General features: G+C 34.3%; 1 protein-coding gene across 1 annotated transcript in view; it reads left to right on the forward strand.

Moving 5' to 3' along the window:
• NCAM2 (neural cell adhesion molecule 2) overlaps positions 1–26,312 on the forward strand; it is a 297,815-nt gene that overhangs the window by 223,130 nt on the left and 48,373 nt on the right. Inside the window, exon 12 of the mRNA XM_086764093.1 lies at positions 10,306–10,479. Within this exon, the coding sequence (XP_086620219.1) occupies positions 10,306–10,479 (174 nt within the window). The remainder of the gene's footprint in view (positions 1–10,305; positions 10,480–26,312) is intronic.

Below are 26,312 nucleotides of genomic sequence, written 5' to 3' on the forward strand. Positions count from 1 at the left end.
GCAGCTCATCAGTACTACATGTGGCATTAAATATGAAAAATAAATACACTGTCTGATGTTCAAAATTGAGATAGTAATAGACAAGCTCTAAGCTTTAAGGAAGAACACAGTTCATTTCTATACCAACTATTCTGTCTCTAATTAAGAAATCTCAAAACTTGTAGGAAGTTAACATTGATTTGAATAGGTAAACTGTATCTATTATGTGTATATTTCTTTTGCCATCATTTAATTTAAGAAGTAGATTTAACACTCTAAAAATCTCAGAACTTGATTTTCTAAATATTTGTGACTGGCGTAGGATTTGCAGAGTTACGTTAAATTCATCGAACAAAAGGACTGCACATAACCCTCTGATTTTAGTCACATCTATCTCTCATTAGTAGCATGCTTTCTCTTTGGGGCAACAGATGCATCTGTTGATTTAACAGCAGCACTAGTTCTGCCTGTCCTGCTCGGCTTGATGCCACACTTGTCTCTTGAGTATCATCTCTAAGATTTGTTACACGTGAGGCTTCACTGAAAAGAGAAAGCAGTAAATGTACAATGTGAAAGCTGCTAGAATAATTTTTCGATTCCTCTCAAAAACGGAAGACTTGCCACTAGAAGTCTTTCTTAAAGCCACGACCATAAATGACATGAAAGGGAAGGAAAAATCCCATTTGCATCCCTCTGGTGTCTTACATCTCAGGACATAAAAAGATGAGAAAACAGAACAATTATGCCAATGAAGACAGAAGAACTCAGATTGTGGTTATTGCTGTGCACTGGCTTTTTAAACAGTTGTATATACATATGAAAGCATCTCAGCAGATATTCTGTATCTGCTGATTTTTCTCTTAGATTTGCAGGACAGTATCCCATCACAATGCATGATGCTGTGATGATTATTTTACCTATGTATTTCTCTTTAGCTTTTATAAATAATTAATTATTTTTAATACAAAGTAAGTCTCATTATTAATTGAAAAAGAACATGATATTTTGATTATGCATTGTATTTCAGAAAATTCTCACATGAGAGCCCCTGGAAATGCAAGTGAGAGCAAATAACTCCATACAAGCTATAATCCTGTTTTGACTTTTTAATACAACTGTCAGAGATATTGCTGATGCCAGCTTTTCAAACAGCTTACTATTCTCTACTTTTGCAACAGTTTACTTAACATTTTTCAGTCAATTCTTCAGAAAACTTGATGAACAGTTAAAAAGAAATATTTGGCTTGTAAACAGAAAAAAAGGTAAATCAGGGTGTATTTAATTAATACGTAATGAATCAAGAATTATGTGAAGTTATTATGTAAAGCATGAGCTATATATGGACATTCTATATAGTGATATGAAATGCAGAAAATAGAACAAACTCAATTTTTATAGTAATTATAATCAATAAGTATCCTTAACGTAAGTCATTTAAAGTATAGTACTTATATGGAGTCGAAAAACGAGGTTTGGGGTGTCAGGGCTCCATTATGCTAGGCATTACTTACAGTAGTGCAATGCATAATATTCAGTATCCTGAAGGACTGACATTTTTAGCATTTGCAACTAAATAGACTTTTTTTTTGGGGGGGGGGGGAAACAGCAAATAACATATATAGTTCACTGTTATAAGTTTTGCACTTAAATTAGCATCAGCAGGAAGTGAAAAACAACCAGAGAGATGGAGGATAAAACCACCATAATAATTACAGGATCTAAAATGTCAAATGCAACTTTCTTCCTAGTTTTACTACCTCTCTTGCTTTACTTTGGTAGATTAGGAAGCCCTAATGATTGATGTTTTGTATATGAAAGCTTATGATTTTTTTTTTAATGCATTTTAATACAACCTGAATTTCCTTCTGGCTTTGATTGTTAATACTAATTCTGGGGCATAGTATACTTTCACAATGGCTCTGACAGGGAAAAATAAATACTATTTCTAGCTGGGAGGCAATATTAAGCAAAGTATGCTGCTAGGGTAAATTTTACATATAATGATTATTTTACTGAATAGTTTTCTCTTTAAAATCTGCAGGAATCACTTGTTGCTTCATGTTTTGTTCCATTTTTCTGCTTTGCTCATTTTTAGAAGAATCAAACTACCCTTTTTTTTTTTTAATTTACTACTAGTTAAAAAGTGGTCATACTGTCACAATGCCACTATCTTTATTTCTGTAGCTCTCCTTAAGAAATTAGACTTATTGATGATAGAAAAAGATTTCTTTCAGAATTTATATGCAGTTTGCCACCATACCATTTTGTATGACAACAAAACTATACCTGTTCACTCAAATTATACAGAGCTACTGAATCAGTCTGAATTCTAGACACTTGCATTTAAACCTTTCAAAACAGTTGCAGAACTGCAACTTATTTAAGGTTTCACACTGAAGGGTGCTGGCCATTACTGATAAGTGCTGAGAAACTTCAGCATTTATTGAAAGCTTAATCTGATGTGGTCACTACCTGACTTGTGATGATCAACTCTTAAAAGTACCACATGATTGACATCCTCCTTTCTCATTGCTTAATTGTTTAAATTGCTGTGTGAATAACATGTAGAATGCAAAAAGAACGTCAGTCTTTTTCATTTCTTGCCACTGCAAATTAATTACCTCACAGCCACAATTTTTATTTTAGAAGTCTATTTATACTTTGTTTTTTCTCTATGACAGACTTTGGCTTTTGCAAGCCAAGTATGCTTGGCAGATTTTTCCAATGGCTTTCAGAGCCTGCGGTGAGTGCACATATTCCTAGATTTGCCCAGATCTAGTTTAGTCATAGTTTATGTGAAATAGTATGCAAGGCCATAGTATTAACTAGAATTTTTTTTTTCATTTTTGTTGAGATCTCAATATAATTATTTCAAATGTTTTTGTGCAGATAAATAGAAAATCATATGGCCATCAGTAGTCTAGGACTATATTGTTGGAATAGATAATTTATTATCTTTTAATTATAAATGTTAGGGTTGTGATGCAGAGCTAAAGTGGATTTTTCAAGTAATTTTTTTCTTTAACTATTAATTTGTATTTTGCACATAGCAATGTACAGCGGGTCTGAATCCAGAGCCCCTAAAAAGTAAGATGTTATTCACCTCTAAGGCTCTCATGGTCTTACTTATCCTAGACTTCTCTTTCCCCTTCTTTTTTTCTACTCTGGGATGGCAAAGCGGTTAAAAGTTCAGATAAATAGTCTGGTTGACCTTTTTGCCTCAGTCTTTCTTTCAGTCCTTGTACCTAGAAGGATACTTTCATTTTTGATGAAAACTGAGATTCTGATCTCACCACATCATGCCCAGAACTGCAGCTCAGCACGGAGACTTACAGTGACCAAGTGTTAACAAGATCAACTGCTGGCAGAAACCGTACTGTTAGGCTGTGAACATAGTTTACAAACTAGCTACATCATACAACTCTGATGATGAATTTCAAACTTGTCTTGCCAAATCATCCCTATTACATTTTGCACAGTATACTATAGAACATAAAAGATTTTACAGCATTTAGAGGTGGTGACATATAAAAACACTTAAAGAAGTTATAGATACTATCTATCTGTCCCTGCTTCTTGCAGGGGGGTTGGACTAGATGACCTTTAAAAGTCCCTTCCAACCCTAACTATTCTATGATTCTATATATTTCCTTTCTACAGCGATATTACAGGGAATTAAAAACCAAAATTAAATACATTCTATGATGTCATTAGATATTGCGAATTCCCATGTCACTGTATTGAATTAAATGTATTTCAAGCATCTTGTATGCACAGAAAGTCAATGAAGATGGGGAATAATGATATCAAAAGCAAATGAAGACATGGGAAAGACAATAATTGAGCTTCACAGAAATTACATCCTGTAACCTGTTTTGTGAAATCAAGTCATGCTCAAAGTATGGTAAGGTTGATCAATAACTAACAAGAACTACATCAAATTTAAGAGTTTACTGATCTGGTGCTGGCGCTTTGGTGCTGGTTAATGGATGTTGTTCCTTTTTTTCTCCAAATATTTGTATTTTCACACAGACAAAATAAAATCAAAGAAGTAGGAATTCATTTTCTCTAGAGAATAACGTAATAGAAAAGATAATCATACTTTGTTCCAAGACAGTGTTACAGGATCTTGTGGTTTTGTTTGTAGGGTTTTTTTTTTTTTTATTTAGGATTGTTAAGTTATTTTCTCTGTGTATCTGTTCCCTTGCTGCTGCCAAAATGCCATTTACCTCCACAAAAATATGAGCAGATCTAAAATCAAGATCTCTGTCCTAAGACTTGCCATTCACATATTTAGCAGCATCAGCTAAAGAATTTTTACTAAAAAAAAACCCAAGCAGCAACATATTTTCAATAAGCACATGTGTGGAACTGTCAACACAGTCTTTTGCTTTGTGTGCATGTATTTTATTTGCATTTATTATTTGTGTATTTAGTCATCAGCTGTAGTCCTGTTTCCTAATTAATTCCTTGTTTTTCCGAACTTCCAATGATTCGGTAAAAGAAATATATTGGATTTTTCCCCAAGCAAGGATATCAAGGCAAGACTGAGCCTAACCTGTAGATTTAATATTGATTGGGTTTTCTTTTCAATTCTAAGGATGTACAAGCATGAACTATTTCATGGAGGTCTTTGACTCCAAAAGTCTACTCCCCAGCCACATCTCTTTGCTTGCCGTGGTCTTGATGCTACTTATGTTCAGCATTTAAACGTAGTTACTCTCAGCCAGTATAAATGCCAGATAAAGAGAGTCAGGAGAAGCTACAGAACTGCACTAGGAACATATTGATAGGAGATAGAAGACAAGACCTAACTGGAAGATAAATCTCTTACCCCACTACCTGCTTTCACACCATCACTTCCTTTTCTCTACTTACACCAACACTGCTAAACTCTCAGAAGGAAATTTATTAAACCACCTTGAAAATAAAATCCCCAGTGATAAATGGTGGTCATTTATTGAACAGTTTGGGTAACAGAATCATAGAATCATAGAATCTTAAGGTTGGAAGAGACCTCCAAGATCATCAAGTCCAGCCATCAACCTAATACCGCCATGCCTACTAAACCATGTCCTGAAGTGCCACATCTACATGTTCTTTGAACACCTCCAGGGATGGTGACTCTACCGCTTCCCTGGGCAGCCTGTTCCAGTGCCTGACCACTCTTTCAGTAAAGAAGTGTTTCCTAATATCCAACCTAAATCTCCCCTGCTGCAACTTGAGGCCGTTTCCTCTTGTCCTATCACAAATCATTTGGGAGAAGAGACCAACACCTGCTTCCTTATGATCTCCTTTCAGGTAGTTGTAGAAAGCAATGAGGTCTCCCCTCAGCCTCCTCTTCTCCAGACCAAACAAACCCAGTTCCCTCAGCCACTCTTCGTAAGGCTTGTGCTCCAGACCCCTCACCAGCTTTGTTGCCCTTCTCTGGACACAGTTCAGCAACTCAGCGACCTTCTTGTACTGAGGGGCCCAAAACTGAATACAGCATTTGAGGCATGGCTTCACCAGTGCCAAGTACAGGGGCACAATCACTCCCCTACTCCTGCTGGCTGCCCTGTTCCTGATGCAAGCCAGAATGCTATTTGCCTTCTTGGCCACCTGGGCACACTGCTGGCTCATGTTCAGCCAGCTGTCTACCAGCACCCCAGCACCCCAAGGTCCCTTTCCTCTGGGCAATTTTCCAACCACTCTTCCCCAAGCCTGTAGCGTTACATGGGGTTGTTGTGACTGAAGTGCAGGACCTGGCACTTGGCCTTCTTGAACCTCATACAGTTCATCAGTCCATCAGTCCAGCCTGTAAAAATAGTAATGAACTTGAAAAAGCATGTACATTTCAGTGGAGGTAAATATATACTCACAGCACTGTGTGTACTTCTCTATCAGCTGCAATACTGTTTTTGGAACCAAACCAATGTTACTTCATTTAGTCCAATGTATCACAAAGTTCCTTTGTGCTAATCAGTTCTTTATGCACTAAATGCAAAACACATCAGGTGCAATTTTACACTTACTTTTTGGGGACATTTTTTAAATTTTATTTTTAAGTAATTCTTTAACATCATACATGAATACAGTCACATACTGAACAGAAGAATAGACACTGTGGCTAAAAGATGAAGATGACTAAATGTCTGACACTTGTGGGGTTTTTTAAATGACTTATTTTAATTTAAAGGCTGAACTTTTGGTAAATTATCCCTGTTTTGACAGTAGTATAATGACAACAAAGATAGCCGTAGAAATTCTAAGGAGGTATACCAGAATCTGTGCTATCACTACGTGATCTTTAGATCATAGAAAAGAAATCCCATACTTTTCCTACTACATAGTCCTTCAATTTGTATCCATAACATTATATGAAAAAGTAATCACTGCCCATTGCTAATCTCCTCTAAAATTAATTTGGTTGCTTGGTTTTAGAAGGAAAAAGAACAAGAGCCATCCACAGTTTTGTCCTTCCAGATGCAGATTTCAAAGTACACAACTTCGCAAATCATTCTTCACTCCTGCTAAACATTGAGCTGAAAGCCTTGCAATTCTAACACAAAAAACATATCAATGCTCAAAATAATTTCAGCTGACAGCTCAAATGCTGGAATATTTAGGTAGATCAGGACAAGAGTACTGTTTACCTTGCATGATCAAATTAATACTCAGAATTAGATTCAGTTCATTATTCTGCTAGTGATCTTATTTGGGGAAAAAGTTATAGATTTGCCTTGGCTCAAAGAGATAGTAGATATTTTATTCTGTCTTAGTGGAATTGCTAGTATTTGTTTCTGATTTTGACTAGGGATGTGCCTCCTGTTGTATTCTCTTCAGGTGATTCACTCTTTTCTTAAGAACTGATACAGTTCAACTCTAAAAACTGCATAGAAGTTGTGGGTTGCCTGGATTGTGAGATGCATATTTGAAATGGCATTTTGGATATATTTCACACCTAAATGAGTTTTAAATGAGTTGTTTGCTAGTTATGCAAAATATTTAACTGGGTTTTTGCAGGAACTTCATTTTATGCTTATTACCAAATGGAATCATATCTTCATTTGGGAGAAATTAAGCTTGACTCTGCAGTAGAAAACATAAGGTACTTCCTGAAGGATGTCATCTTCTTTATGTTACTGAAATCTGGAATAAAACTCCTTAACAGCAATGAGAAGTTAAGAAGCAGGCACTTCTTTATTGCAGCTCTGGGCGCACAGGGGATCGCTCCACCTAGCGTGCAGAGCTGTCTGATCCAACAGCACAGTTAAATACACATTCAATATATATATACACTAGATTTACAAGAAATGTTAGCATAAACATCAATTTTCCGAGAATAATACGTCTCCTCCCATTTGCGCATGCTCAGTCATTTGAGTTGGGGGTCTTCTGGTGGTCTCGGGGGTCATCAGGATGCCCCCGCCTAGAATTAGTTGGTCAAAACCCTCCTTGAAATTTCCATATATGGTCCTGAGAACAAGGTCATGCCCTTGAATCTTTTGGCTTGAAAGTGATGGCTCAGAGCCCAAACTGCATAGCTGATGCCTGGTTCTACCACTCCCCAAACTAACCCCCGACATGCTAGGCTAATTTCCAAGATAAGGATATTTCATATAAAATTTAACCCATGTGACTATAGCTCTATGGTGGACAAGAATCACCCTATATTTATATTCCAGAACCATATTAAGTATTTTCCTATTATCAATCATTGGTAATATCATTGATTATAATTCTGCTGATTAAAGTCCTCAATACCCAGATCGAGATGGAAAGGGTACGGGTTTCCTAGCAGCAAGCTGGTATCCATAACAGATTTGCAACATTTATGTCATGGTTATTATGGCTAATCATATGCAGATGTAAACACACAGGGACAAGTGATTTCCTTAACATTTTGAAAGTCAAGAACAGAATGGATATACAAATAACACATTTTTGTTTCATACCATTGACAAAATAATTGTTTTGATCCAAACTGAAGTAACAGTGAATTGCCTTTTAAAAAGAACATGCAAAAACTAACATTAAAAGTCAGAGTTAAATTAAATTCATTCATTCATTCAACTTAAACAAATTTTTGTTTCATTTTGAACTCTTTTAACAATAGAAAAGGAATGAAGGTGTTTAGAGACTATTTGTAATATTGTAGATGTTCACAGCAGCTTTTAGCTTGCAATTAAATCCAAATTTTTCTTCAGTACTGCAGAACTGTATTCATCTTTTCAAGTGATTGGTATCCACATGACTCATACAGTGCCGTGGTGCTTTACTTTGGTTATCCTGGATTGCTTTGCTGGCATTCTTATGTGGTATTTTTCCCCAAATTACGATTATTTTTGTGGTCATTTGAGTTAGGGAGAGAGAGAATCTGTAGACAAAATGGTGCTTAAGGTCCTGTGGCTAGCAGGGGAAAAAAAAAATTACTCCTCTCAGCTTTAATGAGAATCTGGAGGAGAGGGATCACAAGCTGATTCTAATCCTCATCCTCCTGTGATCCTAGGATCAGTGCTTACTTAGCAAGCAACTCATGTAACTAATTCTTCCATATGAACACAGAAAAAAAATCTGCATGGTTTTTTGCACAAATTTTCTTTTTTTTTTCTAAAAAAAAAAAATCTTTTTTATCAGTTTAGGAAAAGATTCAAAACCCAGCTCTGTGTTCTTCTGGTTGCGTAGCATATTGATTACATTTGTTCACATTCTGTCTGACCATGAATCCTGATTCCTTTCTGCAGAGTAATACAACTTCACTAAGAAGGGTGAAAATTTCCTGGTGAAATGAATGTTTCCTGGAATAAGAAAGGCTTTCAGAGTTTGAATCCCTCAAGTTGAGATTTGCATTTTACTCAAATCTTGAACATCATGGATTCATATAGTTGTATCTTTAAGTAAAGGATATGAAAATTGTTAATCTGTATAAATAAATCTATGCTGGTTTTAACCGAGTGAGCACCAAGCACTGGAGATTTCAGACCTATATTCAGAAATGCTAACTGTAAGAATTCACAGAGCTATGATATTAGCATTAAGACTCTCCACTCTGACAGCTGTTAGAGAATTTTTCTGGAAAAATTTAGGTGTGTGATTATTAAAAGGTTATACAAATGAGCCCATTCAGAGTAGCTTTGGCAGGTGTCCTTTTCCTGAGAATTTCTAGCTGAATGTGTCCTTAAACCCATTCTTTAATATTCTATAGAAATTTTTGATTCATTTTCATACAAGTACCAATGCTGGATGAAAATCATATTGATTCTCTTTTTATTCCAAACTGTCTGACAGCCCTTGAATAAAGACTATATTTTATGTAGATGTTTCAGTACCCACTAACCAAATTATAGGCTTTGGTTCAAATTCTTGCTTGTCCTTATAAAAATATCTTCAATACCATGCAGACAAAAGCAATGTCAAATCCGTAAGCATGTATGCAAATAATTGTCAGATGTATTGGAAGAGATATTTTTAATGGTGTTTCAAATCCTTGGTCTTCTGTCCACAGAACTTAAATTCTTCCTAGTATTTTCAATACAATTTTTTATAACACATTAAAATGTAAGATAATTAGAAAAGTTAGTCTTTTGTCTTCTATGTGTTAGCTTGGGCATACATTCTATTGTTAAAGGTGTACTGACCCCAAGGTTAATTTTTTGCTTTTATTTCATGTCTAGCTTCTCAATGCCTACAGATGCCTGCTTTATTTTCACTTTTCTACTTTGAATGATATGCACTTGCTTTTGATTTCAGAGAATATATTTCTTTCAACCTATTCTGCAAATTATTTCTTAAATTGAAAAGAGAATATAAACCTTTCATTAATGTTTCTTGCTAGTAGCTTGGAATCCAGTCTTCAAAGAAAGGATTCATGTTTTCAGCTTTATTTCAGAGTTTCATAAAAACAACCAAATTATTTCTGCAGTTTTGTGTCTTAATCTCATTTAGTAGAATTCAGACTCTGAATGATCTATTAGTGGTAACTGTTTGTCTTATTAAATTTGATTTAAATGTTATTCTCTTTTACATAATTATACAGTAAACAAACTAATCTCTTACATTTGTCTATGACTAAATTAGCTATTAAAAAGATCATACAATAAAAGAAAGGCTAAAATGGAAAATGGTTTTACATAACTTCAGCATACAAGAAAATAAATGTGGTTTTCTTACAGCTCTATGTTAGAAAGCTTAAGTTGTTTGTCTAATGCAAACGTTATTACATCACATCCAATATTTATTTTTTCTCCCTTCAAGATACTAAGGAGATTTTTGCGGGTAGATTATCAACTGTTTAGGTCTGTCTATTTGCTGGTGACTATTAAATTGATGTTTGTACTTTTTTAGATGTACCGTCAAATCCTTATGGAGTACGAGTTTTAGAATTGTCACAAACCACTGCTAAAGTTTCATTCAATAAGCCAGATTCACATGGAGGTGTGCCCATTCATCATTACCAAGTGGATATAAAAGAGGTAGCCTCAGAAACCTGGAAAATAGTTCGCTCCCATGGAGTTCAAAGTAAGTACAAAAAAATAAATGAAAGTATTTTAACTGAAAGGAATGTCAAGGGAAAAGAATGCAAATATATGTTAAGTGATTTTTTGTTTCTCCATTAATCTTAGTCCAGAATCTGTATCTTCAGTTAATAATTATTAAGGCAGACCTCTTTACACCAAATATAAGTCTTACTTAGTCTTGTAAAAGTCATCATTACTTTTTACTTTTAAAACAGTTTGGTGAACAAATTTAAAAATTATTTTGCATTTTTAATTGTCCAGTCAAGTAGACATGAAGAAGGAGTTTGAAAATGTACACTACGTATGCAGTTAACTTAAAAATTTTAAGTAAGCTATTATGTGATATTTTATCCTGGGCAATAATTACTGATTTTGAGCTACTTAGTGACCTTTCTATATACCTGTTAATATTAATGATACCTGTTTCAAAAGCAGATCTATAAAATATTGTTCAACAAACATTAAATGCATTTGTTAGATATTATATCTATTATCTATGTACTATATTAGTGGGGATGCTACAAATGGGGCCAGTTCCTTGCCAGATCTATGCCTTCTTTGCACTTCTCTAAAGATGGAAAAGAGTATAAGCCTCCCCAAACAGACAGGAGTTCTTTAAGGTGTTTATACAGAGTAATGTTAGTAAAATACATTCAATAGATCAGTAATCCCTTGCAGCCGTATTTACACTTTGCTGGTTTTAACAGGTAGTGTAAGTTAAAGCAGCACAAGAAGTCTTTTGATTTATATAGCAGGAGGTGAATGGTTTTGCAACTATCAGCACAGTGATGGGAGAAAAATGTAGCAAATTGTCTAATGGGTGTTGTCTCTTTCCTTTTCACATCCCATAATCCACACACAAAAAAATCTACATTAAGCAGAGTATGTTGCAATTTACAGAATTATTTCAAATAAACATATAATGAACATGTAATTAACATACATTCAAGGAAACATATGTCTTTTTATCTTTTGTTTTTCTTAACCAAACACTGTAACTGCGTGTATAAATGTAGTACTGGAAATCATAGTAGCATTTATTTTAATCCACTACAGCTTGTTTTTCTTTCAGTACTAGAAGACCTGAAGAAGACAATGTGTTTCCTCTAGTTGCAGGGCATACACATTAATGGACATTTGTGTACCTCCCCTTCTTTTCATGTTATGTTGCAGACCAAGTTTAAGACCTTTTTTCTCATAGCTACTTCCTTCAATGAATTGGCAATACATTTATCTGAGGAGAACTACAGTATACCAGATACTACAACGTGAAGTGACCAGTCTATGTAGTAGGGTGCAAGGTACTCAAATGAGAATAAACCAGTGACTACAAAGTGCAATCACTCAGATGCTTAATTTAAATGTAAAGCCAGCAGGGGAAAAAAAAAAAAAAAAAGTCCTCAGTGTTAACTTTGTAAAACAGTGTATTTACCTTGCTCCCCATAAAACTTTATTTTGTATTATTTCTGTTAATGTGAAGTTTATGAAAAGATTAATTGATTACATTAGATACAGACTTTTGACAGACTCTTGTTATTAGAGTTGACTGGAGCTGCCTTCTTAAAAAGTTCACACTGATTTTGACACATTCTTTCAGCATTACATGTTTTTAAGTTGCTGTATACACTTCTTTCTGGAGATTTCTGTATAATATGAATTCATCTGGCTGCAATTATTTAAGTACAATATCTGTTTGAATTGTATGGTAATTTATTCTCAAATCACAGTGAAGTGGCAGGTACAAATACCTACAGTGCTTATGAGGCCACTACCACTGTGAAGTAGATTGTCAGTATTTAGGATCACTGCTGCCATCCTTACTAAGATTAAATATACAGCTTCTTTGAGAAAAAGGCTGTATTATTTCCTACACACTGTTATTTCCCTGTGTCTTCCTTTCATGCAATTTGCCTTACCATTTTTTCAGTTTATTGTCCTTTCTTGCTTGGAAGTTTTCAGGGGATTTACTTTCTTTCAAGCATGTATTTTCCTCTTCATTGAATTGTCCCCCAACTGTAACACTGAGAAGTTTTGTTGATAAAGTAACATAGGTCACACTGGTTTTGGACATCTTAAATGTACCTCTTAATAGCACGTATTATCAGAGGCTACTCAAAGTAGTGACAAAAACTAGCAAATATGAAAACAACTTGAAAAGTTGTCTTGGTCTACAAATAGATATACTTAGATAAATATTGGGAAGGTAAACTTTACTGAAAGGACAGTGGACAATATTAAAAATTAATTCTAGAGCCATAATTAATTCATGGTTTTCTGAAATCTCTATTTGTATACCCCTGTGTAGAAAGACTGAGACTGTATATCTTATATTTCTCTGAATTTATCTCTGAACTACTTTAGAAATCAAAAACTACTTCAGAATTTCAAATATTTGCTAAGCAGGAAGCGTCTTGTTTTTGTAAGTCTTGTTGGTATTAAACTATGTAATTTGATAGGGAAATCAGAAGTAACCTGACTGCATACATGATAAGTCCTTGCAGATATTCTATAATGAGTTAAAAACTTGTTCTATTTGTGAGGTACTGTAGGGGCAAACCAGAAAAAAAATAGTATGTGTTAGCAAAACACAGACTGAACAGCCCAGAGCAGATAAGTCCATAAACAATATTAGTGTCCTTTTTTTTTTTAATGAAAATATTGCTAAATGTAACTGGAATCGTTCTGAAAAATTCAGCCTTTTCTTGTTTCCTGAGCATTTAAAGGGTTTCAGCAAGTTTTCTAAAACATTTGTTTAAACATCTCTTCGTTTATAGTTTAGCCTACTTACAGTGTCATGGTGGGATAACACTGAGATATCCTTTTCTAAATCCCTGTTTTCAGTTCCTGGAAGAACTTTTAAAGAAGCTTTTCTTACTCTGAAGGCTTTTCTTTTTTTTTTCTTTGTATTTTTTGAGACATTTAGGATACTTTTAACACTTTTGAATTATAAAAAAAATTAAATTTTCTTAGGTCAGTTTCTCATTGTGCTTAGGTAACTAAGTACCACTTTTCCACCATGCCTCAACATCTTCTCAGCTGAGTGAGAAAGATGTTTAAACTACACACAGTCAGTATTCTGTATTATGATTTGTAGTTGGCCCATCATAATTTCAATACTTGGTCAATATTCCTTAATGGAAACAAAATCACTTTTTTCATCTGTTCACATAATAGGAACAGGTTTATGACTAAGATTCAGATATAAATGCTGTTTACACAGGAACAGTTAACTGCTTACACATCTCAAGTAATGATGCGTACATAATGCATGAGTCATGATTTTTTTCCCAGCATCCAGTGATAAACTATGCTGAAATTTTACAGGATTTTTTTTTTATCAGACTGATTTAACTCAGGAGTGATAAAACGGCACTGAAGCCCGTTCTTGCCACAATGTAGATAATATGTAAATTCCAGGACCATCTTTCAAGCGAAAGAGGCAGGAAAACCTACATGCTGGAGAAAGTTGTGCTGGGAGAACTGTTAGTCTTACAATACAGAGACTGTCAAGGCTTAACTGGGTCTTCTGGTCCCTCTCTACTATAATCAGAAGGAATAGTGTAATTGTCTTCATACAGTCACAGAGAACAGCGATAAACTTATTAAGTGAATGAAAACTGTATTTTTTAAATGAAGCAATCATAATGGAAATGTGCCTACAGAAATTTATAAATAAAGTGTTAAGAAATTATGAATAGATTATTCCAAAAGTTGTTAAAAAGAACTGCTGCTAATGCTAGTGGTAATTTTCTTATAATTATGACTCAATAACTGTGTATAAAATCTAGAAGTAGGATTATAATTGACTGTTTTTATCTATATGAAAAATACAATAGATGCTTACCAAAATTGTTAGGTATTCTTACGTAATCAATCATCCAGTAAATACAAATTAACTTAATCAGAAAAATTAAGCAGTATGAAATGGATTCTGTGCAAATCTATTCAAACAGCCTGCAATTCTCTTAATCTGGAAGGAGCGCTGCCAGTTTCCTAAGAATCCCTCAAAAGATGGCTTTTGTCTCAAATTGTACTAGTTTGAGCTGTTTTCAGATCAAATTAAGGAGAAAATTCCAGAGTCTTGGAGCTATAGCCAGGAATATCTGTTTCCATATTCCCTCCCCTTTGTCTTTTATAATGATGAAGATTTCATTTGAAAGTCTGTGCTGATTGCAGCTATTGAAGGAGAGCACAGAAAGTGGAGCAATCATTCTGATACACCAACTTCAAGCTATTTAAGAGTTTAAAAGTCATAATCAACACTATCATAGTTCACCAAAAGAGCAGTGAGCAAATGGTAGCCAGATTTTTCTGCACTTGTTAGGTGCTCGTCTGAATATGAAAATTGTTTTGTTGCAAGCAAATCTCTGTATAGCTCCAGTTTACAGTCATGGACTGGGGGGTTCTCTCTGGCACCCAGGGCGGGTGAGTAGCCAGGGATAGTCAAGGCTAACAGTGCCTTCAGGGCTCAGACATTTATGTCGCTTTCAATAGTGCAGAAAAGCCCGCTAATCTTGAATTAACAGAACTGTGGATAATATTTGTAAGGTTCTTTCTCCAAGGACAGTTTGCATCCTTTCAGCTGGATGGCTGGTAAATCCCTGAGTGTGGGGTATGGCTCTTCCATCATCAAGAAGGGGGTAACAACCAGTGAAGAGCATTTGCCATGCTTTCATCTGTAGACACAAAGAAATCAGTGAGAAGGTGTAAGATAGCTGTGCTGGGAAAAATTGTCTTACCACAGTCTTCTGTGCCATTTTTTTTTTTTTTAAAAGGACATTCACTGATCAGTTTCTGAGTAATCAGCAAAGACTTCATAAGAAAAAACCTGCATTATTTTTCCCTTTCAAGCAGTATTGAGTTTTCCAAGAAAGAAACACGATGGACTCAGAGCCTGTGAAATTCAATTCTTCAGTTCCCTTCAGTTCTTCAGAAAGCACCACTGGTACAACTTTAATAGAGAAGCAATCAAGGTCTTGTTTTGTCTTAATAGTATTATAAACACTTGTAATTCTGGTTCACACACAACAAATAATGTATTAGTAAAGAAAGAGACTTTCATTTGTAATGAAAGACACTTTTACAGATAGATAGAGAAACATGTCAATGGATCTTTCTTTTCAAAGTATTAAACGTTAATATAAGAATGAAATATCGAGGAAAAACAGTCTCTGCATTTCTAGTGCCACTCAATTTGCTGGTGATAGAGCAACATGAAGAATACAGTAGAAATGCAGTCCCATATGAAGATTACTGTGGAAATTCACCTATGCGATATGTGGCTGGTTGGCACTGTCATTTTAGAGATGAGAGATAGAAATGTTGGGATTTATATAGCAAATAGCCTCTCTTGCTCTCCTTTTTCCTATTTTTCTCTTCCTTTCTTTGAACTGCAGTAAGTATTATTGCTCCTCTGTTTCTATCATGAAAGGGGAAAAGTACACTCTTCTATTAAGAGATATTAACAATATTCTCTTTCTGTCCTTTCATTGGATCAAGAGCTTTGTGATAGGATATTTATCTCATACATGTAGTGTATTTAATATTTGTGATTGTTCTTCCTGAGGAGTGTTTCTGCATTTTTGGAAGATCACATATGTACTCCATAAATTTAGAATTACTTTAACAGAGATTTCTATACATGGTAAATAATGACATAAGTCATACAGAAAACATTTCTGGCTTGTGAATTCAGCTTTAGAATCTAGTTCTTAGCAAACTGTTAGGTAGGCAGTTTAAAACCAGTGAAAACATGAATGAAAAAAAACTTGTAAAACCAAAACCCCAAAATTTTGTGTCACGTTGTACCCACCTTGTACCACAGCAATTGATGCACAATATGGAGAATCTTAAAGTGTTACACTGATTGTCACATTGTCAAATTGACTTAACTTTGTGGTTGGCTTTAAGAAATTGTTGTCAATAGACAATAACTGATAATATAGTAAAAAAAATATTAACTGCTGATATCAGTTAATATTTATGATACTATTGCTAAACCTGAACTCATGGGATTTAATTTTCAAAGGAAACTGGATATTTAGTTTGATTCAAAAGTAGTTTCCTCAACCTAAACCAGCTTTGAAATTATAAGAATGTGGGAGTTGCATATATATATTTATGTTATTAAGCTATAGTGATGTAAGATGTAATACAAATAACACAAATAAAAAGTCCTTAATTTTAATAAATCTGAATTCTTGGGATAAAATGGCAGATACAATTTACATCATACAATTAAAAAAAAAAACCAAACAACCTGAAAGAATGGACACAATTTACAACCAAAATAGGTTACTGTTAAATGGTAGAAAATAGATCACTTTTTATCTAAATTAATTTCTGTGTATACCTGCATGTAAGAAAGTTATTCAGCCCTCTAATTCTGTCTCTATACTATTCTTGGCCTCTATCCAGCTTAATTTTGCTCTTAAAGTCTCATGTGGCTGGATTGTAAGTAAGTGTCTTAAACTAAATTACATGGACGGATTAGAAAGACTGGAAAGTGAGAAGTGTAAAGGGAAAGCTAGGTTTAAATATTTCAGGTTTTTACATGGACCTGAATCATCAGCAGAATTAAATGTACTTTTCAGATTCGAAGGTGTATAAAATGTCATGAGAAGTGAAGAAAACCCAGACAATTTACTTCATAGCATGAGTTCATAACTAAAAGCAACTGAGTGTTATGCAGATATAACCACTGCCAATGTCTGAGGTTAATCTTCTCTTCAATAGCTTGTAATTATGTGTTTGCAATTGCATTTAGTCAAACAGTCAAAGCTCATTGCAAAATGTAATTTATATTCAAGTGGGTTTTTTTTAAAGACACAGACTTGAAAATCTGTAAGAACAAAAGCAAGATACTTTGCAAGAAGTATGTAGTAAATATTTTAATAAGCAATTAAATGGAGAATCAGTTACTGCAAATATATTTTGCCTGGTGTTGCTTTGTTATTATAACTCTTGGCTACTCCCTATTTAGACCTTTTCAAGCTTTTTGTGATGACACACTCTCAAGTAAATTCACAGCAAACATGTTGATGTGATCATCTTGCTGATCTGGCCCATGAGAGTAAATCTTGTTAAGTAGAGAGTGATGTAATGCAATTTTCAATATGAATAACTGATAAATGGGATGCATGGTGCAGCTGCAAATTTTGCCTTTCAAGTCTGTATTGTATTCATCTGCATTTATTTTACATTGCAAATCTGCTTACAAAAAGGTAAAGTACATGTATGAAATATTTATGAGTATTTAAACTTCTGCTGCATTTTGTAGTACAAAACAGAAGAGTGTTCCTGAAGGACAGAGTATTCTTTTATTATTTTCAAGGTCATTGAATGACAGAGTAGTTGTGAATGGAGTTTTCCTTCTGTCACATACAACAATGAGCAACAGAGAGAAGCATAGCCCTATCTGTATTATATTTCACAATATCATTAAATTAATCTCCTTTGTATCACTTTTTTTTTTCCCTCTCTACTCTTTTCTTTCTCCTTTGGCAAGAAATAAAGTATAGGATGCAGGAGCAGGATGGGGATGAGGAAGAAAAAGTTATGAATTAAAATTATCATTGCATGTAAGAAACAACAGAACTGTTGTTGAAATCATGTTTCATGTCAGCCTAGAGGTCTTGCTTTTTCACAGTAGCGAATGTCCACATTTGAGACTGCATTTTAGTCCCTTTGCTTGTCACTGTGAGGATGGCCTCTTTGATAATAGCAGTTACCAGGAGCTAGTTTATTCTTACCTCAAAAGGTGGTTGTTAGGTTTTTGCCCGCTCGTACATTTGATAACAGAGCAAGTAGTCTCTCTTTTGCTCACTCTATGCATGCTCTAGAGTTCAAAATTGCATAAGTTAGAAGAATGAAAGACAGAACTCCTACGTCATAACCTGCTTCCTAGGTAGCTCCTAGTCTGCACCAACATAGCTTGGTCATGAGAAAATTAGTATTAATGACAGCTTCCAGTTTAAAAAATCTCACCAGTGATAATATACCATTCAAGAGAAGCACATAAGAGACTAGTTTTGTTGGCATTGAAACTAAGTGGCTTGTTTGAAATATAAAATTGAGCAAGTGAAATAAGTGGTTTAGAGAAGAGAAAATCATACATTCTATTTCTAACAGTGAGTTCAGTGGTATGTTACAGTACATAATTCTCTGTACATAGGTAAAACCAAGAAAAGACATAGGTTTTATATATGTTATTCTGTTTATTACTGTAAGTATGCAGAATTTTATTTAATATTAAATTATATTAAATTGAAAAGTGTTGGAATTTTAAATAGCAGTCTTGACTGAGATGCAAGACTTGCTAACATTTTAATTTGCCTATAAAAAGCCTCTACTTCTGTGAGCATGATATTAGAATTTTTCATTCCTTTGTGCTCTATAGATATTCCTTCACCTTAGCATTAAGAATTCTTGAAGTCTTGACATCTATCTTGAAGGTTTGTAAGAGTACAGATATATTTGTATAATGAATAAAGAGTAATTAATTTTCTTAGGTATTTTACATCCATCTGGTTAAGAAAGACCATCTTTTATTTGTACATCTCTAACATGGTGGAGTTTTGTAACACTGTAAGAAAACTAGTGAATTGCATGAAATTTCTTAAATCTGTTGCAAAGTCTCAAAGGAACAAAAAGATCATTGTAGCTCTGCAGAACTTGGCTGACAATAGGAAAAAGGTTTAGGTTTTAAAAGTAAACTGCTGACATTATTTTCTTAGACTTTAAAGGAATTTTGTATGAGGTTTGAGATTATTTTTTTCTGATAAAAAGTGAAGAAATTCGAACCAGTAATCAGTTATTAGTTCAGGATAAGTTGTTAGTTTATAGCTGAGTTATACCCTGCTCTATTAAAAGCAGTCACCAGAAGCTTACCCAATGTTACCAGCTTCAAGTGTCAGTTGTATCACACTGAAATAAACTTGCCTGCTCAACCTTTTGAAAAAAAGATCTGAGCTTGCTCTGTGAAGTCAAGTGGAGATCAGCTACACCTAAAGCTGTGCACCTGGGCACAGTTCTGCCCTGAGATCGGCAAGCCCCATTTGACCGTGGCTATGGTGATGCAGAAGTGTGGATTCAGCCTTCACCCAAATGGGAAGGCTCACAGAGCTGCCAAATGTCAGTGTGTTGCAAGAATGCCTACCAAGATCTCCCATACTTGCCTTTCGCAAACATTAATATGGTCCTCAAAATTACATGGGCTTACTAAACCATTAACCAATTTAAACACATTTGACCTAACATATTCCAGATGCTTCATGGAAACTATTGTGGTCTTTATGCTTAGAAGATACAAGATTTGTCTGCTATGAATTCAAGTGAAGCCTACCTCATCTTTTTCTCAAGATCTCTCAGTAACGAAGAACTCACTGATGGAGTTTTGAATGTAGAAGACCCATTTCAGCTCCAATTTTGTGTTACAAATTTCAAATGGGATATCCTCACAACAGGATTTCCATTGTAGGAACAACAGAAAAACAGGCAGGAAACAATGAAATAAAAGTAATCCTTTCTGCCCTCCAAGAGAATGTAAGAGATTCTAGATTCTGGTATATATGAGATAGACTAGGATGGGATACAATCGAATTTGTACAGCTGAAGAATGAGATAAAGTGGTGTAACTGTAGCAGGCATAGAAGAAAGGAAGGTATGCATTCATACCTAAACCTCAGCCTTCCCCTACAAAATACACTCCTTCCTTCAATAATCTAGGGTAGATTCCAGACCTTGATATAAGACAGGGACCATATAGTGCATTAGCTAAAATCTAACAACCAGCATGTTCTTTGCAGTCTCCTAATAAATGGAATCTGTGTTCCCTTTAGAAGACCCTCTTTTATTTTCTGAGTCATCCCCCAGTAATCATTGCTTTTAGCCTTGATGAGTGTTCAAAAAGAGAAAAAAAATGGATAAATGAAACAGTGTAAAAGTTCTTAATAGCGGCCTTGATTACCCTTCTGCAATGAGATTAACACAGTTAATTCCATTACTATGTAATAGTATAGTATATTCACTCAATAATGTATTACTTTCTTAGAAAACTTAATTCTGTTGTCTTTATGTGTTCATATTGCCAATGGAAGTTCAGGTGTATCAGTGGCCTAGAAATTTTTCTTATGGGAGAATTTAAAAATTAATGTCTACAGAAAATAAATTTGATCTAGATTTTATATTTAGCAGTAAGTCTATGAGTTTTGTGTAATTTCTTCTATTAAAATAATGGCAATTATAGTCACATAAATATTTAACAATGAACCTTCATGCAGCTGTACTTAGAACATCAGTCATATACTAGAAAGCATTTTGAACAATACTTTCTTTTTGCATGATTGAGGGAATATCTGGTAGCTGTCCAAATCCCCATCGATTTTTTTCTACTCTTTTATTGTTTCATAAAAAGTTTTAAGTGTAGCCCTTTTCAAGTGGCTGGCTAATTATTCAATCTGTAAACTTTAAAATCCCGGCATTAAAAAGTGCACAGTAATTTTATAGCAGAAGAGAAAAGGAGATTCCAAGAACCAAGGCAGTATTCCCCTTTGATTTATAGAGTTGTAGAAAGATTGGTTGGAAGGAACATCTGGAGTTTATCTGGTCCAAACCTTCTACTTTAGGCAGGATTGGTGCCAATCCTAGATCAGGTCAGGCACAGCTTTGTATAACTCAGTTTTAACCTCCAAGGATGGAGATTCCTTACCTTCTTGTCTTGGTGTAACCTGTTTCAGTGCTTCATTTCTCTCCCAGTGGATAAGTTTTTCTAGTATTTGCTCTGAACATGTCTGATTGCAGCTTGTGACTGTTGCCGTTGTTATGCTGTTTGTCACTGTCAAGAAGAGTCTCACACCATTGTTTCTATCTATCTCCACTACAAAGAGATGATAGATGACTATTCAGTCACCTCTTGGCATTCTCTTCATGAGACTAAATAAGCCTCAGCATCTACTTCCTGTTCATGTGCCCTAAGTTCATCTTGGTAGCTCTCTGCTGGACTCGATCTGCTTTATTTGTGTTCCTGGACACACAATCCCAGGTTTGGTCCTACCAGGACTAACTAGATGGGGACAATAAACTTCCCTAATCTGCCAGCTCCAAATGTAGCCCAAGTAGGCAGTCTGCCATGCTGGAGACAATGAGCCTTGTTTGGATGTACTGGCCTGCTGCATGCATCTGCTCCTACATAAGCCTTTCAGTCTGATGCCCCAAAGGCCTACCGTTGTCTTTGAACTAATCAAGGTTTCTGTATGGCATCTTCTTGGAGCCTGCATGCATGAACATCAATGAGTAGGGTTAACCAGATGGTACTCTGCAGTGTCTGCTTCTGCAGCTATTTTTCCTTCAATTGAATTAGAGAACTGGGATTTGCAATTGTGTATTTGAACTACAGGAGTACGATCAGTTCTTGTAAGGACTGAACCAAAGTTCACCAGTCTCCAGAAGATTAATTTCCATAATTTTGATTGAGCTCAGTTAGTGCCTCTAAATTTTAGGATAACAAGAGATTAGACATCAATGAAAGTTGTTTAATTTATCATCAAATGAATTTCAACACTTCAGAACACTCGTAATTGTATGCACAAAAAAAAAATTGAAAGATTATTCTAAAAGAATTTTGTATTTAATGATGGAATGAAGGGCTAATGAGTACTTGGAGGAGACCTGAGATTTTAAAGGTTATGTTATTCAAAGAGCACTTGTTTTTGAAATGCATTTAAATTGTGTCATTTTAAAGCTCAATATGTATTTCCATTTTAGCTTATTGAATTGTGTAAAGAATCGGTTTATTAAGTATGCTTTTGTTTTGCATATCAAGATCTTCTTACAGGGAATAGCAACTGTTTCAAGCACTTTCTCTTCTAAACTTTAAATGTGGTGGTAACTAGTAAATTTTTAATTGTCTGTTCTTTCTTTCTTCTTTTCTTTTCTCCTTCCCTCCTCTTCTCTCTCTCCCTTTCCCATTATTTCTCCTCCATTTCCCTTCCCTTTATGAGATACAAGTACAATTTATGGAAGTTAATGCCATTTTAAAAAATGTTTTATTAAGTTGTTGGATTTGGTCTTCATAAAAGTAGTACAGGAAATTCTAAAACTAAAAAGTCAGTGAAAAAGATAAGAAAGGGAGGGTTTTTTTTTCAAAAGAGATATCATCCCAGTACTCAGTAAAGCCTTGGGTATCTGTGTATTTTAGTGTGTTTTATTATAGTTGAGAAAAAGAAGCACATCTTGTTAGCATGATAAAAAACATATGTTAGCTTTGTTCTCTGCTGCAAAAAAAAATCTAATTTTGTGAGTAAAATACTTCTCACTGAAAATGAAACCAACATCTAACGTATTTGTTTAAATAAATAGAATGTAATCTATAAAGAACAACACAGAAACAATTGAATAGAAGCAGTAATGTGTCAAACATGAAGAAAGGGAAGCTGACTTGTGGAGTAATGTGTTGGGTTATATAAGAATATAACAAAATTAAAGAGAAAATTACCCCACATTAATTTTAAAGCTGATGATATGAAAAATCAGGAAAATTTGGACCAAAAATGTATTATTTTATGCATAGTCAGTTGTCGTAGTTCAACCACAACATCAGTATATTAATTACATTCTTACATATTCTTATTATGTATTTATATATTCTCATTTTATCCTGCTAGAAGGTTTCTGTAAGGAAAACAAGAATAGCAAGTTTGAATTAATAGTGATACTTCATGTGTTCTCCTAGAAATTTTAGCAATTTATAGTTATGGGAATTTTGCTTTTTCTAAAAGTGCACTAAAATAATTAGCATTAAAAAGAATACAATTTTTAATAAGAATCGCTTCTCCTGACCTACCCCACCTTGCACATACATCAGACTAAGGATGTGGAAATATCTTTAAACTTTTTCCAAGGAAAGGCCAGATATAAGAACAGGAAGAATAAAGCTTGATTATGGTAATCAGTTTTAACTAAATAACTAAATAATGAAAACAAATTTACTATGCAGGAAGCTGAAATTGCAAGGAATAGATAGCAAGAAAAAAACTCCCTTGGGATTTACACTGTACTGGAGTACTCTAGGCCAGGAGAATTGACTGTACACATTCCTGTCCTTTGGGTTAGTGTATGACTTACTGTTGTGCAAGTCGTCTGCAACTTCTGTGAACTACAGAAAATAGCAGGTAAGAAAACTTTAGTTAACAAACAACTGAACTACAAATACTTTAAGGAGCTACTTCCGATTTGCAAGAAGTATTTTTATAGTAATAAAAAAAAAAAGTTTTTGCCGTACACTGAAAACAATGGAGAAGTACAAAGCATTTTAGACAGCTAAAGGATAAGAGCGAAATTAGAAAACAAATTATTTTGTTTCATTTTAAGATAGACTATGTGTTTGAAAAATAAATTCTATTTTAGTGATGATAAGAACCAAAATCTACCCAAGCTAGATCCTAGTTGCACAGGATTGTTCATAGGATAAGAGACTAATCAGTACAGGTGGCATAATTTATTCATAAAAGGTTCTATATTATTGCCAAATAGATACAATACAAAAATTTAAAGAAGATATCCTAATATGGGCTGTTTTGTCAATGGGAATACAAATATCTTTTCTAAGCCTATAGCCTAAAAATATTACATACAATTAATAGTTTTTCATTTTCTTAACACAAGTTTGTGTAAATGTGTGCTGTGCTGTGATTTAGATTAAATACCCGTTGACTGAAGGTTTCTTTTTAAATAAGTAAACTACGAAATAAACTTCTAAAGAAAGCCTGTTCATTTTTACATTCTAAGTATGTTAAATGATGTCTTCTAGATTCGTGCTGATTCAATATGTTGTAAACTATATTGTCAATCTACAAGTGTGCTCTTTTCTAGGGACTTTGCATTATGCTCTTGCTTTATTTTCATTTATTTATAGCACTGTACATTATATAACTGTAATTGTCCTATAGATTACTTCATCTTTTCTTATTAGCTTTATTTCAATAAAAATAAATATCAAAGATAATCCTCTGCATGACTTAGGATACTTCTGGTTCAATTTGTATACCTGACATCTCAGAATCCTACCCAATGAAAGTGAAAATTAAATATTTGGAGAAAAGGAGCTTAACAGGGTAATTGTGTTTTGGGGGCTGTTCACAAAATATTAAAGCCATTTTTGCCAAGTGCATTTTCAAAATCAACTACTGAAAAAAATATTTTATAAGGAAATTATTCGTGTTAGTGAACATTGTATTAATTCTACCTCATCTACCACACTGTGCATCTTTATTTACAGGTTATTGTTTATATTCATCGTTAATTAAGCCACTACATCTCTTATTCCAAAATAATGCAGTAATTATACATTATAGTGCAAAGAATGATGGAAGTTCCTGGCAGAGCTGTTCTCTCTTATTTTTAAAATGATTACATTTGTTTCTGAGTATACATTTTAGAGAATGACTCAAGGCTTGATCCTGTCTCCATATATATTAATGGAAATTATGCCAATGATTTGAATGCCAGTAGGATTTGCTACCAATATTTTTTATATATAATGTGCAACTTGAAATATTTTCATTATTAAAGTTCATTTATTTGTGCTAGTTGAATTCTGACATTATAGCCAGATGCTTGAATCAGTACTTATGAAATTAATTGTTATTTGAGCAAGGCAGACAGATGTAACTGAGACAGTGTGGGTGTCTCTGCATATGAATAAACATTTTGCTTATTGTGTAGCAAAATCCTGTTTTATTTTTTCCTGTATTTCTCCACCATGGCAATTTCTAACTTCATTTTGTTAACAATTCTGTGACCTAAGTCTGAGGCTCAGCTAGAAAAAGAGGTTTTATATTTTTCCTGCTATAGTGCAAGCACATAGATTAAACAACGCTGTTGCTCATCTCAAGCAAACAGAGGTTTTGGAAGAAGTTCCTCAGTTTGTGTGCCATCTGGAACAGTCTGAGACATTCGTACAGAACCTTAATGCTATACTGCCATAGGTTCCTCACCATTCTCCTCACATGTCCTACTACCGTATGTTCCTTACTGCTCTCTTCCCAAGTCTTTTTCTTCTGTCCTTAAAAGAACGTGAGTCATCCTCACGAAGAGAAACTGTTTAAGCTTCATGAAAATAATATTCATTTTTTCCTCTGGAAGAGAATCAAGTATTTCCAGGGGACTCAGTTTTTCCTTGAGAGTAGTAAAGGATTTAGTAAAAGGAGCAGCAAAATTCTGCTAAATCAAAACACTCCACTTATTAACCTGCACTGTATTCGATCTGCATTCAGTCTGCATATTAATAGAGATTCAGACTAGAGGGAAAGAAATAGGAAAAAGAAAACCCTAAAATTTGTAATGCTTCTTTGATAGAAATTTTGCACTGCTGCCACTATCTAAAATATATATGAGTGAAGACGATATTACAGCAGTAATATGTCTCAACTACTTTGTTTCAAAATAAATTTATATCCTACTTAAGTTAGACCTGACATTAGGTTCATAGGACATTCATAGGGATTGAATTTGGAACTGGAAGAACATTGTTTTATGCAACAGGTAGCTCTCCAATGAGAACAATGTATTGATGCTATTTCTGTTAATTAACCTCATATAAGATCTACTTTGGGATTCATGTGATACAAGTGTACTGTTAATTCCCCTAATCTTCCTTGCTTCGGTGATGGTTTATATAACATATCACAGTCTTTAGAAGATTTTTCAGGTAGATTTCCTTTGGTGAAATGACAATTTAACATGCCAGACATTTTCCCTCTCATTCTACTGTAATAAGGTAATATAAACAACCTACCCCTGGACCAGAAAAGCAGCTGGGGATTTTTGTTTTGTTTT

The sequence above is a fragment of the Chlamydotis macqueenii genome, chromosome 1, assembly GCF_036417535.1.
Source record: "Chlamydotis macqueenii isolate bChlMac1 chromosome 1, bChlMac1.mat, whole genome shotgun sequence".
Taxonomy (NCBI): Eukaryota; Metazoa; Chordata; class Aves; order Otidiformes; family Otididae; genus Chlamydotis; species Chlamydotis macqueenii.